General features: G+C 43.2%; 1 protein-coding gene across 1 annotated transcript in view; it reads left to right on the top strand.

Annotated features, from left to right (window-relative positions):
* Window positions 1–19108, top strand: part of CSMD1 (CUB and Sushi multiple domains 1) — a 2070567-nt gene that overhangs the window by 1979329 nt on the left and 72130 nt on the right. Inside the window, exon 51 of the mRNA XM_042241416.1 lies at window positions 12479–12673. Within this exon, the coding sequence (XP_042097350.1) occupies window positions 12479–12673 (195 nt within the window). The remainder of the gene's footprint in view (window positions 1–12478; window positions 12674–19108) is intronic.

Here is a 19108-nt window from a genome sequence, read left to right as displayed (position 1 = left end):
GTACTTGTTCAGTAGGACAGGAAGATAAATATAATATTTACAGTTAAATGGGAAATCAGCCTTAAATTTTCTAAGTACAGTCTCAAACTTTCAAGTATTTTTCCCTTTGTTTATTAGACTTCGTTAAAATTCCTTGGCATTCAAAGGCTGGAAAATCTATTTAATTTTTGAGAGGAAGATTTATTTTTTCCACATTTTTTTTTTTAGTTTTTTATTTTTTAAATTTTAAAATCTTTAATTCTTACATGCATTCCCAAACATGAACCCCCCTCCCACCTCCCTCCCCATAACATCTTTCTGGGTCATCCCCATGCACCAGCCCCAAGCATGCTGCATCCTGCGTCAGACATAGACTGGCGATTCAATTCACATGATAGTATACATGTTAGAATGTCATTCTCCCAAATCATCCCACCCTCTCCCTCTCCCTCTGAGTCCAAAAGTCCGTTATACACATCTGTGTCTCTTTCCCTGTCTTGCATACAGGGTCGTCACTGCCATCTTCCTAAATTCCATATATATGTGTTAGTATACTGTATTGGTGTTTTTCTTTCTGGCTTACTTCACTCTGTATAATCGGCTCCAGTTTCATCCATCTCATCAGAACTGATTCAAATGAATTCTTTTTAATGGCTGAGTAATACTCCATTGTATTTTTTCCACATTTTTTAAATTGAAGAAATTGAGCAGAGTAAGCATAAAACTTTTCCTCTTAGTCAGAAAGTTTGGTTACTATTAAATTCTGAGATGTGTATTTCCCCAAGGCCAGTTCCTATGTTGGTATGACACAGTTTGTATAAGTTTCTTTAGCATCTGAATAATATGTAGATCAGTACTGGAACCTCAAGAGATAAGAAACACTTCAGCTTTGACAAGTAGTAACTGTAAATAGTAAATAAACTGAGTTTATGTTGCCCTTGGGTTTACTAGAATGAAGATTATAATAAATAACTGCGTTTCAGTTTGCATGCATCCCCCAGTTGTACAAATCTCAGGGCAGACATTTGAGGTTCATTCTTTCCATTTTAATTATTTACTGAAGCTGGATTTGGACCATTGGCGACATAAATGATGCTCATGCCGCTATGAACTAGGGAGAGCGGCTGGGATGAATGTCCCAGGTCTGCTGGTCTGACAGTGCTGAGCAAATGTGCTCCTTGCCCTCTGCTTTCAGGAGAAAAACAAAACCACTAAGATTACCTGCCAACATCAAACAAAATCCCGATGTGTGGGGGACTTTTTCCTCTTTCAGTTAGAGTTATCAGAGAGACACGTTTGTCATTAATTATTTATTAAGGACCTCCCCCACCCTGGGCACCATGAAGACTTTAAGTGATTAAATCCAAGGTATATACATTTAAGGAAAGAAGGAGTAAATTAAAGCCACACGAAACAGCTTTATATCATCTGTAAATAGCCCAGTCGAGGAACAAAGATTCTTCATAAATTATCTATTTGTGCATATGTATGTCTGCACTCACGTAACTGTAAAGGGTTTATGCATATAGTCATATATAACGCACGTATGTGCGCATGTGGCGCTGTACTGTGCTTAGTCGCTCAGTCGTGTCTGACTTTGTGACCGCGTGGATTGTTCCAGGCTCCTCTGTTTGTGGGGATTCTCTAGGCAAGAATACTGAAGTGGATTGCCATTCCCTTCTTGAAGGGATCTTCCCGACCCAGGGATCAAACATGGGTTCTCCTGCGTTGCAGGCAGATTCTTTATTGTCTGAGCCAATGTTGAGGGTATATATTTATCCCTTTAGCCCCTCAAAACATGGCCTTATCATACTTGTGTTTCTTTACTAGTTATTTCTGTTTTCATGTAGAGTTCCAGTTATTATCATCATTTAACACCTGGATGAGCGTCATTTAGTTGTAGATCGTATTGCTAAACTGCAATGTCAGGAGACCAGCCATCCACCTGCATTTTGGACTTTCTCTCTGTGCTGAGCGCTTGCTGAGCACTCACCCGCATCCCATATTCAAGTCCCTGTAACAAACTCAAGTCACCATTGTTATCGCTGTCCTCAGGCAGCACGTGAGTGCCCACCCAGGGCTGCAGGGAACCCCAGCCAGTCAGGCCTGAGGCTTGACCCTTGGCTGCCAGCCCCGTGGTGCTGGACCACTGTGTCCTGTGTGTGCAGTGGCTATAGAGGGTCCTTCTTGCCTGCACTGGGCCTTGACAAGGGATATCAGTTAAAATGTTAGGAAAGCTGAGGGAGGAAGGCCAGGCTACCCCTGATCTGAAAGCAAATTCATCATGCAAGTTACAAATGGATTTCTAAAATTATGTATTAAAGCTCTGTGGGGAGGAGTGGTGACACCTCCATGTGCAAGCTGTGAGCCCTTAGCTCTGTCTCCCAAGACTTCGGTCAGCTGTGAAATGACAGCCCAGATCAAAGGGCCATTTTTTTTAAATTGGAGGACAGTTGCCTTACAGTGGTGTGTTGCTCTCTGCCAAACACCAACACCATTCAGTCACAATTACACTTAAACCCCCTCTCCCACGCCTCTAGGCCGTCACAGAGCACCGCGCTGGTCTCCCCATGCTCCACGGCAGCCTCCCGCCTGCGATCTACTTTGCGCACGATGGTGTCCACGTGTCAGCGCTGCCTCTCAATTCATCCCTCCCTCTCCTTCCCCAGCTAGCTGTGCCCACCCGTCCATTCTCTGCACCGCAACAGGCAAGGTGGGCGGGTGGCCTAGGGGCAAGTGCCCCTTCCCAAGGCCCAGCCTCATCCTCGGGGCTCTGAGACCCGTCCCTGTGCCTGATGTGGGCTCAGAAAACGGAGGGCAAAGTGGAGAGGGGGGCGCCCACCCACTCCTGGACAAGGTGTTGGTGCATCGCAAGTACCTCATTGGCCCACACGACGTGGGGAGCGGCTCACTGACTGCAGGGCCGGGTCCAGCCGCTCACCCTCTGGAGGCAGCACTCTGTGGGGCGGGCATGGGCTCTTCCGTGCAGGGCAGGACTCTGCCAGTCTGCGGAAGCTGCTTTCTGGGGACCACCAGTGGGTGACAAATCTCTCTGCTGCACATCGTGGGGAAAGACTGTCTTGAGCCTGCATCTCACTGTTGTCCAAACTTTTCACGGTCTTCTAGGATTGTGATGCTTTGGGGGAAGAAAGCTGTCTAAAGGACTCAGATTCTGTCATTTCAGTTGTGTTTTCAGTCCTTTATTTTCAGGGCCATTTATGTTCTACTCTGTATAACGTTTCCATCTCTTTTATTTCATTTCCGAAGGTTGAATACGGGTTCCTCCAGCTTTTTGCATTTTAGTTAGAATTGTGAACTATGAACAGCTCCCCGTGGCTCCCTGATAAATATGAGAAAGTGAGATTTGCACAGAGGTTAAAGAATGGGAAATACAGGGTTTGTGGCACCCAGGTCCTTCATGGCCCCTGAGCGCCGGCTGTGTTTGTTATTCCTCTCCACATTAACACTGCTCAAGGGCAGGCGTAGCTTTGGTTCATGTCTGTAACTTTATAAATATTTCTAGAATGAATGAATGAATGGACCGTCTGCAGTGTGGTCTGATGCCACTTAATTTGCTCGCTCTCTTTCCCTCATTTGTTGTTCTTGTCAAACACCTGCCTACTGCTCAGTGCAGGACAGTGGTCTCCTCTCAGACAGGAGCTGCATGGGGCCCCCTCTTCCAGACCCCTCTGAAGACCATGTATCATCAGTTCCAGTGAAGACTCGATGACCTGAAGTGACTTGCAGTGAATTTAGTTTAGAAAGCACCCCTCAGTCAGAAAGGCTGGGTCACTGTGGAACCCCTCTTACATGTTCTTTTTACAGACACTTGGATTAGAGGTACTACTTTCAGGGACTTCCCTGGCCGTCCAGTAGTTAAGACTCAGTGCTCTCACTGCTGGGGCCCCAGGTTTGATCCTTGGTCCAGGAGCTAATCTCCTGCAGGCTGTATGTACATCACAGCCAAAAAAAAAAAAAACAAAAACAAACAGAGAGAGAGAGGGGTGCAAAAAAGAAAAGCATTCAATTTTCATCCTTTCCAAGGGTTGCTTTAGACTCATTTCATATAATTATAAAATTAGCTATGATATGTAATTTTTTAAATGGATTTTTTTTATGGAACCTGGATTACAGAATTGAAAAAAAAATCTAAACATTTGCCACTTAGGGTCACTAGGTGGAAGAGGTTACTTCAATATTTTCTTGTTGAAATCAGATTTCACGGGTGGCATTTAGGCTGCAGAGTATTGGTTATTTGGACACAGTTCTAGTTAGTGATGTAAATGTTCTGCTAACATATATATATATTTTAGTTAAGTCTGATCACAGTAACAAAATGACAGAAAGCCAAGGGCAGGAAAAAAATGTGCGATCTCATGAGGATTTTGGAAACTCTGCAAGAATGGGCAGAAATCTGGCAATCCCAGGTCACTGAGAACTTGAGTCCTGAGAGTCCAGGCTCAGGCAGCAGCCTCGGAGGAGAGGGGCTGGCTCGTCCGTGGTCTGTGCCTCTCAAGAGCCAGTAACTCAGGCGAACCTGTGAGCAACGCCTGAGAAGCCCACTTCAAAACTCTATCTATCCACCTGCTCTTATTCTAAATAACTCATAGCTAATCACTCAGTCATCTGACTAAGCTCTGAGGTTAAAGCACTCATTTAAAAAGAATGATTGCCCTTAGGAATTCCAGGCTTTCAACCCAGCCTTTCTGGAAGGGCTTCCTCACAGGGCCATGTTGAAGTCAGATGGCATGAAATGCATTCAAGTCAGAGTGGTACCCTGGGCATCCCCACTTCATGCCCCTGACTTACCGAAGCCAAAGCAGCATGCTTCTCCACTTCCGAGTCAAAAGAACCAAGTCTAGCTCGGCCTGTCCCCAGTCAGCAAGTACAGACTGTGAGTGGCGCCTTGAAAGCTCTGCTGGGTTGTGAACACAAGTAGTTATGTTGTCGTTTAGTTGCTCAGTCGTGTCTTTGAGACCCCATGGACTGTAGCCTGCCGGGCTCCTCTGTCCATGGAATTCCTCAGGCAAGAATACTGGAGTGGGTTGCCATTTCCTTCAGGGGATCTTCCCGACCCAGGGATCAAACCTACATCTCCTGCTTGGCAGGTGGATTCTTTACCGCTGAGCCACCGCAGGAAGTCTCCACAAGTAGTTATGAGTCTGGTTCATTTTACTCCAGTGGCATCAGATCATAATTTTATAAACCTAATTAAATGTTCTTGAACTAAACTTGGTAGCAGAAAGCACTTGTGCACATTGACTATGACAGGGGAAGTCTGTTACAGAGAGAAGACGCCTGCACCCCTGCATCTCGATTAGAATTTCGCAGAAGATTTATGAGCAGGACCTGTAATTCATGAGAGGGGAGGCCGGAGGGCTTTATTCATGGTGGCACCGCTGCCACTGTCTGAATATCTGAAACAAAACGACTGTCAGCCTGCCTGGTTCGCCACTGGTGGGACGACTCGGTCATAAATCAGAACCGCTCATGGTAAAATGAAGTCAGTCTCTCGAGTTTGGTGTTGTCTCTGCAACAATCACAAGATGGAAAAACTGCATCCTTTCTGTGCAGAGACTTTATTGTCTGTGCCTTCAGTAGGTATGATTTGAGAAGCTGCTAAGTCGCTTCAGTCGTGTCTGACTCTGTGTGGCCCCATAGACGGCAGCCCACCAGGCTCCCTCATCCCTGGGATTCTCCAGGCAAGAACACTGAAGTGGGTTGCCATTTCCTTCTCCAATGGATGAAAGTGAAACGTGAAAGTGAAGTCGCTCAGTCGTGTCCAACTCCTCGCGACCCCATGTGCTGCAGCCTACCAGGCTCCTCCGTCCATGGGATTTTCCAGGGAAGAGTGCTAGAGTGGGGTGCCATCACCTTCTCCGTGATTTGAGAAGAGCACTTCTAAATAGTAATTTAGGCGTTTTTATACAAAACTGCATCAACCATGTCAACCCGTAATACAAATGACCATGTGACTTGAGAGTGGCTATCTGTACATCTGCTCTTGAATTTTTTTGAAATAGAAGAAAATTATTCCATAAGAGTTGTGTGCTTTTTTTTAAGGTGATAGAAGATAATCTGTATTTCTGTTTTTTAAAAAGGAAGGAATATGAGGTGAACTGGCAGATGGAGCACTTTCTCTCAATCCTGGGGTGGGGTGCCATTGCCCTCTCCGAACAGTTGTCATTACTTAGGTGCTATTCATGCGCTGATGTGCCCGGAGTCCTCGCTGGTGTAGTTGGTGTCACTTATTTTAGTCACTTACAGAGTAAGTGCCCTCGTCAACTGGTGGAGGGGGTGACAGGCCCAGAGGTGCACAGGCAGGGGTCCTGCCTGGGCTGGGGGACCTGAGCTCACTGGCTGGTCTATAAAATACTGAAAACAACAACCAGACCACTGGTGTCCCCTGACCCCGTGTGGCTGTGAGGATCATTTAGTGTGAAATTACATGTACCCTTAGACGTGCAGCGTGAAAAGGGTGTCTATTTCTGGAGACACTGGGCGAGCACGTCTGTGGAAGCAGCAGGACTCCATAGCCCATGACTTCAGGCAGCTGGGGGGCTGGCAGGTGCCTGGGGAAACCCCCATGGATGCTAGCCCGAGACAGTTCTGTTAGGAAGAACAAACTGCTTTCTCTGAGAATGTCAGCCCAGCCGCCCGCAAGCTGCTTTGCTGCCTTCTGACTGTACCTGCGCCCTGTCACTGTGGGTCTCAGGGAGATGCTCATGGTCACTCGCTGGCCTCTGAGTGGCAGGGCCGCCCTGGGCACAGTGACAGCCCGCCTGGCCCCGCTCCCCCGCACCTCCACTGATGCCCGTCTCCCTCCTGCTCGGATCTGCTCCTTGCGTCTCTGCCCTGGCTCCTGGCTCAGCTATAGGGAGACTGTCAGTCCACGCTTTCCTCAAGCTTTGCCTTATTCCGTGATGTCTGATGTAATGAAAGGAAAACATCCCTATCAAGTAAAGCGCTCAGTTCTCTATAGCTTACTCACGCAGCTCCCTCATGTGATGTGTGCCTATATTCCTCCTGTAGCCTGTGTTTCTCTTCTCTTTCCCTTTTTTAACCCCTCAAAGTATTGATGCTGTGGGAAGGAACTTTAAAAAATAAGAACACAAAAGAAGCCATCTAGTTTTTCTAAATAATCTCCTGTTAAATTATTAGGCATTGATTTATGTAATCTTTTATATTTATGTCTTATATTTGCATAATCAATATTGATATTGTTCAGTTGCTCAGTCGTGTCCGACTCTCTGTGAACCCATGGACGCCAGTCTACCCTGTCCTTCACTATCTCCCAGAGTTTTCCCAAACTCATGCCCATCGAGTCGGTGATGCCATCCAAACATCTCATCCTCTGTCATCCCCTTCTCCTGCTCTCAATCTTTCCCAGTATCAGGGTCTTTTCCAATGAGTGGACTCTTCACGTCAGATGGTCAAAGTATTGGAGTTTCAGCTTCAGCATCAATCCTTCAATGGATATTCAGGGTTGATTTCCTTTAGATTGACTGGTTTGATCTCCTTGCTCTTCAAGGGACTCTCAAGAGTATTTCCAGCACCACAATTCAAAAGCATCAGTTCTTTGGCACTCAGCCTTCTTTATGGTCCAACTCTCACATCCAAACATGACTAATGAAAAAACCGTAGCTTTGACTAGATGGACCTTTGTTGGCAAAGTGATATCTCTGCTTTTTAATATGCTGTCTAGGTTTGTCATAGCTTTTCTTACAAGGAGGAAGCACCTTTTAATTCTGTGGCTGCAATCACTGTCAGCAATGATTTTGGAGCCCCCAAAATAAAGTCTGTCACTGTTTCCACTGTTTCCCCATCTATTTGCCATGAAGTGATGGGACTGGATGCCATGATCTTGCATAATGTGTATATGTGTGTGTGCACATGTGTGTGTGTGCATAGTTGTGTGATGTATGTGCACATATATTTTTGTGTCACAAGGCAGCATGTTCTTTCATTGCCCACAGATGCTCCATCGACTCCCCTCACATCATCCTCTCATTTCCTTTCACCACTGAGGTCTGAAGCCCGCGTCCTAGGAGGTCCTGGGCTCTGCCCTCGTGTGTGTGTGTGTGTGTGTGTGTGTATTCTCCAAACCAGAAGCATCCGTTTTCACCCTCCCCTCAGATCCAGCTGTGGAGCAGACCCCTCAACACGAGGTGTGCCTCCTCTCAGTCCTCCTCATACATCTCCACATAGACAGACCGAATCACAGGTGGCGCGTTTCCACAGCACACCTGACTCCTGGTTGTACTGCACGGGCACAGGCTTTAAATGGGGTGGTGCTGGCCCGAGGAAAGAGACCAATGGCAGAAAATACAGACCCGGGGACGACGTTGGTTGGTCTTTTGACAAAGTGAACATGGCATCCTGATGAGGGAAGACACAGAGGTCTTTTCAATATGTGGCTCAACAGGACACTCACATGGGAAAGTCTGAACCTGCCCCACAACGCAGACACAACCAAGGCGGGATGACAACAGGCTAAATGGAAAAGACGGAACATAAATCTGTGAAAAGACAACTTCCCCTTTCCACCAGCCCACCTGCATAAGCCTGGGTCGGGTAGAGACTTTGCAAGCTCACACACACACACACACACACACACACAAAATAATAACAAAGGAAAAAGTAAATATATGTGAAGTTTTAGTACTTTTATTCTTTAAAACCTATGTTTAAGAGCCTGATAAAAGCAAACTTAGAAAGGGTAAAGATATTTGAAGAATGCTTATTAAAGACTGATTAAGGAGTTCCATTGAGAAAAAGGCAGAATATCAAATAGATACCACTATACCCGACACCAGGACATATAACTTCACAAAATAAAAAGACCAGCTACCTGCATCAACAGAGATGCTAGACCAGTGGAACTCTAATGCATTGCTGGTGAAGGTGGTAAGTTGACATAGTCTCCTTGGAAAAGCATTTGGTTGTGTGTCCTAAAGCTGAAAATATCTTAAGAGCCAGTAGTAGTTCCTCCCTAGAAAAATATCTACAGGCTGGCATAAGGATGTTCATCCAAGGACATGATCAAAGCTACACTTTGTAAAAGCCAAGAATGTGAGATGACCCCCGTGGCTATCGCTAAGGAATGGATACATTGATCCATGGAGAATATTTAGAAATGCAAAAAAGCCCTACAGCTGTATGGCTTAACATGAGTCAGTTTCAAAAACATAATACTGAAGTCAGAAGTAAGAGACCACATGGGCTTTTAATGAAGAAGCAGAAGGAGATTAATATTTCTATGAAATTGAGTTGAATGCAGGCAGGTGGAGTTTTCCCCACAGTTCAGAGCTGGCTGGTGAGTGGGGAAGGTGCCTGTGAGAAACGAACAGTGACCAAGGGTAGGGGCTGGGGGTGAGCTCATGAGAACACTTCTCAGATTTCTGACTTGGGTGCTGGACTGCTCCTCAACATGCCTCCAGGAGAATGGGCAGGCGTGCCGAGCATGCAGAAGTTTCTGGTCTGGCTCCCCTACAAGGCCCCCAGGTCCGGTGCAGGCTATGGCTCCCTTGCTTCCGGGCCAAGTGCATTGTCTATGACATCTTGTTTGGCAGGTCAGGGAAGGGAGATCCTTTTGTGGGGATGTTTGCCTTGGTTTGTGAGCAAAGACCCGCATGTAGGGAAGCTTACCAAGAGGGGGTCCAGTAACCACAGTTTGCAGAGACCGGTCTTCTGCTATCTTCCTTGTTAGCATAACTCAGATATCACCACCTGAATAAACATAGTAGGCTTTAGACTCAGAGGTTTCTGTACACTCTCTTCCTTGAAGTGTCTTTGAAAATATCAATTAAAATCACATCTGCAGAAATTTCTGGAAAGCTCCACCCTTCCCCTCTCTTCCTTTAGTAAACAAAGGGCAAGATAGACTTTGGATAAATATTTATTCTGGTTATCACTTTTTTCTTTTTTACTCTCAGTTTCTACCCATATGCTTTATTGCCTCAGTTTCTTTGCGGGTTTTTTATTATTGTTGCTGTTTGTTTATTTGTTGCTTTTGCTGCTGCAACACATTTTTTGGCATGTTACTTTTCAGAGGACACATACACTCACACAAACCCTTATATACAGACACACTCTGTGCCACCAGCACTTGCTTTAAGTTGGACATTAATCTCAAAAAAAGAAAAAAGAAAAAAGAAAAAAGAAAACAATGGACGGACATAGTGTTTGCAATAAAAGAGCTTAGAGCCTACCAGAAAGACAGAGAGGCAAGCAAACAATTAAACCAGAATCAGATAATTACAAAGCAAAAGAGGTGATCATGTGGAATTTGGAAACCACTGCTATGGATAATATTAGTGGAAGAAAGCTTCTGTTCCATTGTGCACGCCAACACTGAATCCTTCTTGGCAGAAATAGAGTTTATAAAAGATTGTTCAGTAATTAAAAACAATCAGGTTAATTCTAGAAGCACTGTCTTGGGGAAATGAAGTGGATCTTATTTGAAATGTGCAGTAGGATTGAAATTAAGTTATGGATTTGTAAAGTTAAAGACATTAAAGTCTTTTCAGAAATGGCAATCATGCCTAGAACTCTAAAGGTAATATGGTTAGGAGAAAAATTATTTGTATCACTAGGTAAAACACATGAATATGCATGTACATTTTAGATAACTGTTTTATCTAAAAGAATACCTATGAGAACTAGATCTAAGGATTACTTTTTTCAAAAAAAAAAAGGAAAAAGAAAACAATGGAAGGACATACTGTTTACAATAAAAGAGCTTAAAGCCTAACAGAAAGACAGAAAGGCGAGCAAACAATTAAACCAGAATCAGATAATTACAAAGCAAAAGAGGTGATCACGTGGAGTTTTGAATTAATTGTTCTGGCCGTGCTGGGTCTTTGTTCCCGTGCATGGGCCTTTCCAGCGGTGGTGGGCAGGGGCTCCTTTTAGTCGCGGTGTGTGGGCCTCACTGTGGGGGCTCCCGTTGCAGAGCACAGGCCCTCAGGCGTGTGGGCGGCAGTGGCTATGGCCCCGGGCTCTAGGGAACCGGCTTCAGTAGGTGTGGCCGCCAGGCTCAGTTGCTTGGTGGCAGGTGGGACCTTCCCAGACCAGGGATCAAGCCTGTGCCCCTGCACTGGCAGGCAGGTTCTCACCCACTGCACCACCAGGGAAGTCCAGAGGGTTACTTTCAAATTAGAAAAGCCCTTTCATATTGTAACCCTTGCTGATATTATTTTTGTAATTATACCAAAAAGGCCTATTTTTTTCTGTTTATTTGCACATAGTAATAGTAAAGTTATTAAAAGAAGATTAAATGGGATATTGGTAACATTTTGGGTATGTCAATTATAAGGAACTTGTAGAGAATTTATAAGTAAAAGATATTTATTAATAGCATTCTGGAGGGAAAAAAAACTGTGGTATCGCTAGCTGCTTCTTACAGGCTCAATAAATTAATCAATCAGGTCAGCTTTGTGGATAGCTGTCTGTGATTGTTACTAGCTGATGTAACTTCATATTTAGGGAAGTAGAGTTCTGGTTTCTAATGTTGTAAAATTAATTTTAAGTATTATTGTACTCTTCAGAAAATGTACCTACTTACACGTACCAAATTTTACATGTATTGTCAGCATGTCCATAAATCCCTTGACTCCACTCCAGTAATGCTGTGCTAGGACTATTGCTATTACCGCTGTTATTACAGCTGTCTCTACTGCTTTTTCTAAGTCGCTATTGTAATTCTAGTTTGTTTCCTAAAGGCATGAATAGATTCTCTCCTTTAAAACTCATAAAACATTTTTCTTCACAGTATTAATGCATGTGCATTCAATTTTGTGTGTGCTAATAAATCCAGTAATATGCAGAGTATATTACCTGGGGAAGTACAGAATGAGGGCATCTGACTTTCCGAATTTGCTGGAAGCTGGTTTTTCAACTAGTCAGCTACTCTTTCAAGTTCTCAGAGGTTGGGGACAAATTAGAAGTTAGAGGTTCTGTCTGTGCCTCCACTGACCTGAGGATCGCTTTCATAGAACCACAAGACTGTGCAAGAGATTCATCCCTTCACATGTCATCTCACTGCAGGATGTCCCAGCGCACTTACCATGAGGCTGTGGACTGCACTGGACATCCAAGATCACTTCTGTGTGGCTCTGTGGGTGGTAGGGAAAGCCTGGAATGCCAGGTGAGGGCATCTTTCCACATACCATGGCCCTCACCATGGAGAGCAGGCCTGGTCTGACACTTAACAAATGCCTAATTGTATCCATAATTCCATAATATGTAAAAAGATGAAGTTGGAAATTTTATTTTGAAATTGAATAATCCTCCTGTCATAGTTACAAAGTACTGAAATTTACTATTAAGAATTCCTGCTAACTAAACTATGAATTTTATGTGCATCTATTTTGACTATAAAGAACTGTACCACTTGAAAAGTTCAGATAAACCTTCACACACAAATAAAATTCATATTTATTTTACTCTAAAAAAAGAAAAAGAAAAATGTGACAACATGAAGTGTGTTTCTTTCCAGCGGTCACCTGCCCAGGCATCGAAGCCCAGCTCTCGGAACACGTTACTTGGAGGCTGGTGTCAGGGTCCCTGAATGAGTACGGAGCGCAGGTGGTGCTGAGCTGTAGTCCCGGGTACTACCTGGAGGGCCGGCGGCTGCTGCAGTGCCACGCCAACGGCACGTGGAGTGTGGGGGAGGAGAGGCCGAGGTGCAGAGGTGAGTGACAGGTGTGTCCCCGCCCCCGGGCCCTCCTGCATCCCTGATGGCAGCGGCATCTGCGTTTCAATGGTCTGTCATCTGTCATCCTCTGCATTAGGGGTGTAACCAAACAGCATTTATTTTCATTACAATGAGGAATGTGTATTTTTATCCAGCATACTTAAGTATATGACTGCTGCCTTAACTATTAAATGTTAGCTTTTCTTTGTGAACAATCATATTTTACAAACATTGAAATATTATTATAGAATACTCAGATACTTCAAATCAGCTCAAAAACAAATCCAGGCCTGCGTTTATAAAGATCAGTCTTACACCATGCACTGACTATTCAAACCTTCTAATTAGGATCTTGGGAGCTCATGCATTTATGCTAAGGATGTTATGTTCTCAAATAATAACTGTCTTGAAAAGGGAGATTATGATTCTCGTAGGTACAAGATAAGCAGTTAAGCTTCTGAGTGGGTTTCATAATAAATATGAATAAATAGAAAAATAAAACAATATTAGTATTGTTCAGAGCTCTATTTGATTCAGACATATTTAATATACAATCTGTAGTAGGATTGTTCACAGGAAATTATCATCACAAAAACAAGCAGTTAGAACAGTGTCAAATTTATAAAATACCCAGCTTAGCAAGAATAAAGCAGAATAAAAATGGGAAAAGGACAAAAGAAACAACACTTCACTGTCTGTGATAGTCACTCTGATTCAGTCTATGAACCTGAATGGGACAAATGGTGATGACGCGCCCACTGATGCTCTTCACCAGGATCACGGAGGTGGATCAGGAAGGGTCCAGACCTCCGGGAGCTCCAAGTGAGAGTGGACAGCACCCCTGCCCTAAGCTTATTTATTCATGGGTCCCTCACCATTCCCCAGGGTGTCCTGGTCTGACTGGTTGCCCGGTCACTGAAGGTGCTGAAGTTCTCCACGTTAGACACCTGAATTAGTGAGTGCCCCCCTTCCCGTGACCTCCATCAGGAATCTCAGGCTGTGATTCCGAGAGTCAGGCGTTAAGCTCAGAAGGTGAGTGGAGGAGGAGTCGGGACCCCTGCCTTCTGCTATTTCAGACTTTCCCAGCTAGCATCCTCTGTCAGTTTCACACAGGACACAGGGACTTGCGCACAGGCGCTGGCTCACCTCTCGTGAGTGAGGAGTTCTCATAAAGCTCCTGCAGATAACCAGTCTCGTCAGTTTCCCATCCTCCTTGTTTGTCCTATGACCCCAAGGTGGGGGGTGTGCTGGACAGGGGGCTGCCTTCTGTACCCCAGCCTTGTATACTTAAGGCTCAGATTACCATTCTGGGATGCTGGACACTTACAAGGAGAGCCTTCCATTTATTTATTTACTTATTTTTAATTTGATTTTTTGACCCTGCTGCATGGCATGTGGATGCTAGTTCCCTGACTAGGGATTTAACCCAGACCCCCTGCAGTAGAAGCACAGAGTCTTAACCACAGGACCGCCAGGGAAGTCCCTAGTCTTCTATTAATACCTAAAAGAGTGTTTACAAAAACACTGATTCTTTTGCTCTTTTTCTCTTTTTTATTTTTTAAATTATGTAAGTATGATAACATTTACAGGAGACTTAGAAAATACATAACAAAGTTACATATAATTCTCCTATATATTACAGTTATTTTTAAGTGATAAATTAAGGTTTTTAGTTGGAGTTTCAATATCAAACTCTTAAAAATTAATAGAATGAATATACAGAGAAGTAGAAGAGTATAGTAGAATTGAAAATCACTATGAACTAATTCAACATAATTAAGATTTATACAATTTTCACACAACAGTAGGATACAAATTCTATTGAAGTTCCCATAGGCTGTAAACTAGGAGACACTGGAACATAAGGGACATAAAACAAGGTGCAAAAATTTCATGTTCTAAAGGTACTGAAATCATTGCAGGCTCTGTTCTCTTATCACTGTGGAATTGTGTTAGAAATGAATACCAAAAGATATTTGCAAATAGCTGTCACATTTTCAAGTACAATGTGACATTTACTAAGAGAGATCTTCAACTTAGCCATCAAAAGCCTCAATAAAGTTAGACTAAAAAAAACACAGAAGGTGATTGCAGAGGAGAAAGCATTTAAATGAGAAATTAATATCATTACATTTTTAAGTCCCATGTATTTGCAAATTAAATATCCACTTTTTAAAATTAATTGTTTATTGAAGGATAATTGCTTTACAGAATTTTGTTGTTTTCTGTCAGCCCTCAGCATGAATCAGCCATAGGTATGCATATATCCCCTCCGTTTTGATCCTCCCTCCCATCTCCCCCCCCATCTCACCCCTCTAGGTTGATACAGAGCCCCTGTTTCCTGAGACAGACAGCAAATTGCCACTGGCTATCTATTTTACATACGGCAATATAAGCTTCCATGTTACTCTTTCCGTACATCTCACCCTCTCCTCCCCTCTCCCTATGTCCATAAGTCTGTTCTCTATGTCTGTTTATCCATTGCTGCCCTGTAAGTAAATTCTTAAGTATCATTTTTGTAGATTCCGTATACTAGATAAATGTCCACTTTTAAATGATGAATGTCTCTGAGAAGCCATAACAAGGAAAACTAGAAAATATTTGTAAAAGAATAAAAATGAAAAGAGAATTTACCAGGATTTGTTGCATGCAGCTGAAGCTGCTCAGTGCAATCAAATACAATGTGGAGTCTTGAATAAGATATGAAAACAAATAATGGACACTAGAGTAAAATTTTGTGAAATTGGAACAAAATCTGTCCTCCAATTAATAATACTGTATCACATGTTAATTTATTTCTTTTCTTTCCTTTTTAAAAATAACATTGTATTTCTTTATAGTCTCAGAATTGGATTAGAAGTTTTAAGCTTTGTTTAAATCATTTTTTAATCACTAAGATAATAAATTTATAAAATTTTAATTGTAATACTAGATGCCAAAATACATGAAACTATATCAAAGTTTTAAATGAATATAGATTAGAAATCAAGCATTCTATTCATACTAAGTCAACCAAGTGGAATTAAGTGTCATTTTTTTTTTAGCTAGGCAATAATTCTTAAATTTTCTAAAATATATCTATTATACATACTATATATATATGTATACAAAAGCTTTTCTGCTACACTTGATAAAGGTTTGGAAAAGAACAACAATAAAAGAGATGGGGAAATTAGAGAACCATAAACTAAATGAAATGGTAGCACTGAATATTAAATAGAAAAAATGAAACAAACTAGGTAAAAGTAAAAGATCATCATATAGTCCAGTTGTTTTTAAAACTGACTGCTCTTTAGAAACACATCTAGGGCTCCAGGAAAAAAAAGCAATACCTGGGCATTTGTAGTTTTCAGAAAATTCCAAGATAATTCTGATATACATCTGGATTTGAGGATTCATGTCGATGTATGGCAAAACCAATACAATATTATAAAGTAAAAAATTAATAATTAAAAAATAATAAAAAGTGATTACAGATTTTTCTATTAAAAAATGGTTCTAATGATATAGAATTCTATTGACCAATCGTAAGACAATGGTATTTAGTCAGTAATATTTACATGCTCACAATAGTAAAAGATGAAAAACACACTGATTCTTAAACTCAACCATTGGCAGCCCAGTTCTCCACTCTCATTTGTGAAAAGAAGACAGGACTGGGCTTTGGCCATCCATGGATTGTATCCCTACCTCCCTCTTTCTGATTTCTCAGAAGTCTGTTTTCCCGACTCTTGTTGAGGTACTTTAATCCGCTGGGTCTCATGCTGAGTCCGGTCCGTGGACAGCCACCGCCAGGCCCTGGGCCTGGAGACGTCTCCAGGCATCCGGCCACAGACCTTCTCTGCAGGTGGTGGGCGTTCGCTGACTCACCGCGTTCGTTGTGCAGGAGTTGTTCTGTCTCACTTTGTTATTCGTCTCCTTTGAACGTCCTTGAGGATGTGCGGCCTTTTCTAAAATCACTGGCTTCCACCGAAATCTTTGCTTGCCTTTTGGTCTGTGTCTTTGTTAGTATCGGTTGTTCGGTTGGTCACCCTGTGGCCAGGGGGCATGCCTTTTACACTTGAACCTCTGACATCTCTGAAATCAGCCGTGTTTCCTCAGAAAGGCAGGGTGTTTTATGCTCCTCCTGCGTTTTCCTCACCCAAACATGGACTCTGCTCTTCTCCAAGGAGCTCTGCTACCTATTGCTAGGGACGGTACAAGAGCCCAAGCTCTGTGCCCGAGGCTGTGCACCATGTGAGGGTCACTGACTTCATCCTTGAAAGCGTGATGGGAGAGAAGAGCAGGGACATACGCTTCCCCTTGGAAATTTGACACAGGATTCCATCTGTTTTCTAGGGTAGAGGAGTTCTCTCTTTCTGTTAGGGGGCTTCTTGGTTGGTGCCGCCCACGTCATTAATGTGGCGGGTTTTCTGCCACCCAGATCTCCACATCTGAGACCCCATTATCCAGCTGCTGGAAAGCTAGTGCTTTGTCCCAGTAGTTCTTACTTATAGTCTAGTGAAGCTTAGTAGAGGACAAGCCTAAAATAATTTCATCACCAGGATATTTTTAACAGAGGCTAAAAAATAGAACAGATGTGAAAACCACCCTCCTTTCTGCTGGTCCTCTATTGCATCAGGACTCCAAGAGGAGGTGTGCTCAGACCTCCCTTCTTTCTAACACTGAGGTTTCAAAACATAGTCCAGCTATCCTGAATGGCTACAAGAGGATCTTTAAATATCATTGCTCAAGGTGAAGTTCATACCATGTTTGAGAAAAGGCATAATGAGAAGATTATAATTAATTGTAAAAAAATCTAAATCTGACCCAAACCCATGGACACGTGGAAGAGTGAACGCATTAGCAGTATTACTGAATGCGTAAGGTACGACCCTGAAAGAGTGTAGCAATCCCAGAAACTAAGAAGTCCTCACAGCTCTCTCAACAACGATAATGTTCTCATCAGGAAATACTCCAGAGGTGACCTTTCCAGATTTCTGATGAGCGCTGTCCCCAGAGCACACATTTCCAGACTGTGTCTGCATGTCTGTTTGAAACAGAACCAGGGCTTTGGGTCTTGGAGTAAAATCAGCATGATTCAAAAGATTGGTCTAAACAGTAAAATTGTCTCCACTTGAATTTTCAGGAAAGGTTTTCAGATTTTGGAACCAGTTCCCCAAATAGGCCTGAAGGTGTCCTTTACTCTTAGCACCGGCCCAGCCCCGGCCAGGCGCAGGGCGCTGCTTTAGTGGCCCCCGCCTGCCATCCTCTCACTGAGCTCAGTGAGCAGCCCTACCTGGCCGCAGCTGGCACCAGCCTTCAGAGGTGAACCAGCAGGGCTCAGAGACCAAGAGAGGTTGGCGGTGTTATCGAGCTTGGAACTGGAAAAGCTGAGTGGGCCCCGGGTGGCCTGCAGCCAGCATGAGTGCTCTTGCTCTTTTCCTTTTACTGCCTCTTATCAGTTCACTGTTAACGAGGACTCAGTCATTTTTAGCTTCTTGGCGGCTTTGCCCCAAGCCCTTTGCACATAAAAACTCACTTAATGCAGCAGGAAACTTTTATCACTCCTCTTAGAAGAGCTTTTCAGACACTTTCATTCTCACCTGTTAAATCACATTTAAGCCTCTAATGAGCAGTTTGCCTTGATGCCTTTCTGATTCCCACCTCCCCTGAGATTCTACTGATTTGTGTGTGTGTATGTGTGTGTGCTCAAACATCGATGGATTTTGCAAGTGCAAGGAGTCAGGTGGTATAACAAGTATCTGTAATGAGAGTGACCATTGCATTCATCTCCCCACCTGGAGTGATCGTGTGGCTGTAAGTGGTCAGTGATCAATAATTATGCTGGAACACATGTGTAAACCAGGCACCTATATCTATAACGTCTAGTTTTTATATTTTCTTAATTTTCAGAAAGTCTGTACACGTTCCATATAGTCAGCATTTTTATGAAGCTCATGGTCCCAACAAATAGTACATGACAGAAAAAGTGAACTCAGTGCTTCTCCTGTAGTGGGCATCCTGGGTTTATTCCCACACATTTTGTGCCAGTTGATGACTTTGGGGAAGACTAACCACGTGCCTCAGTTCCTGTTATGCCGTGCGGATGCCAGTAACTGGGATGTGATTGTAATTGTAATTGATGTAAGCAGAAAAGGGGACCGAAAGCCAGCTCGTTGGACTGACTTGCTTGTAGGCTAAGATATTTGTGTACTGTGTATTTAAAGAAAAGTTTAGCTACTTGTGAGAATGAAAAACTAAATAGCAATGGGTGAAGGAAGGGACTTATTCTATTTTGGATTCCACTTTAAAGTTTCAAGTTTTCATTCCAAGGATACAAGAGAAGGGAAATTAAACTTCCCAGGTGATGGGTCATCTCACTCTGAGATTCCACCCCTGACCCCCGGGTTCTCAATGATAATAAAGACTTGAGATTTTGTTGTTTTTTTA

The sequence above is a fragment of the Ovis aries genome, chromosome 26, assembly GCF_016772045.2.
Source record: "Ovis aries strain OAR_USU_Benz2616 breed Rambouillet chromosome 26, ARS-UI_Ramb_v3.0, whole genome shotgun sequence".
Lineage (NCBI taxonomy): Eukaryota > Metazoa > Chordata > Mammalia > Artiodactyla > Bovidae > Ovis > Ovis aries.
The sequence above is the reverse complement of the archived record's forward strand: the minus strand, read 5'-3'. Positions and strand labels throughout refer to the sequence as shown.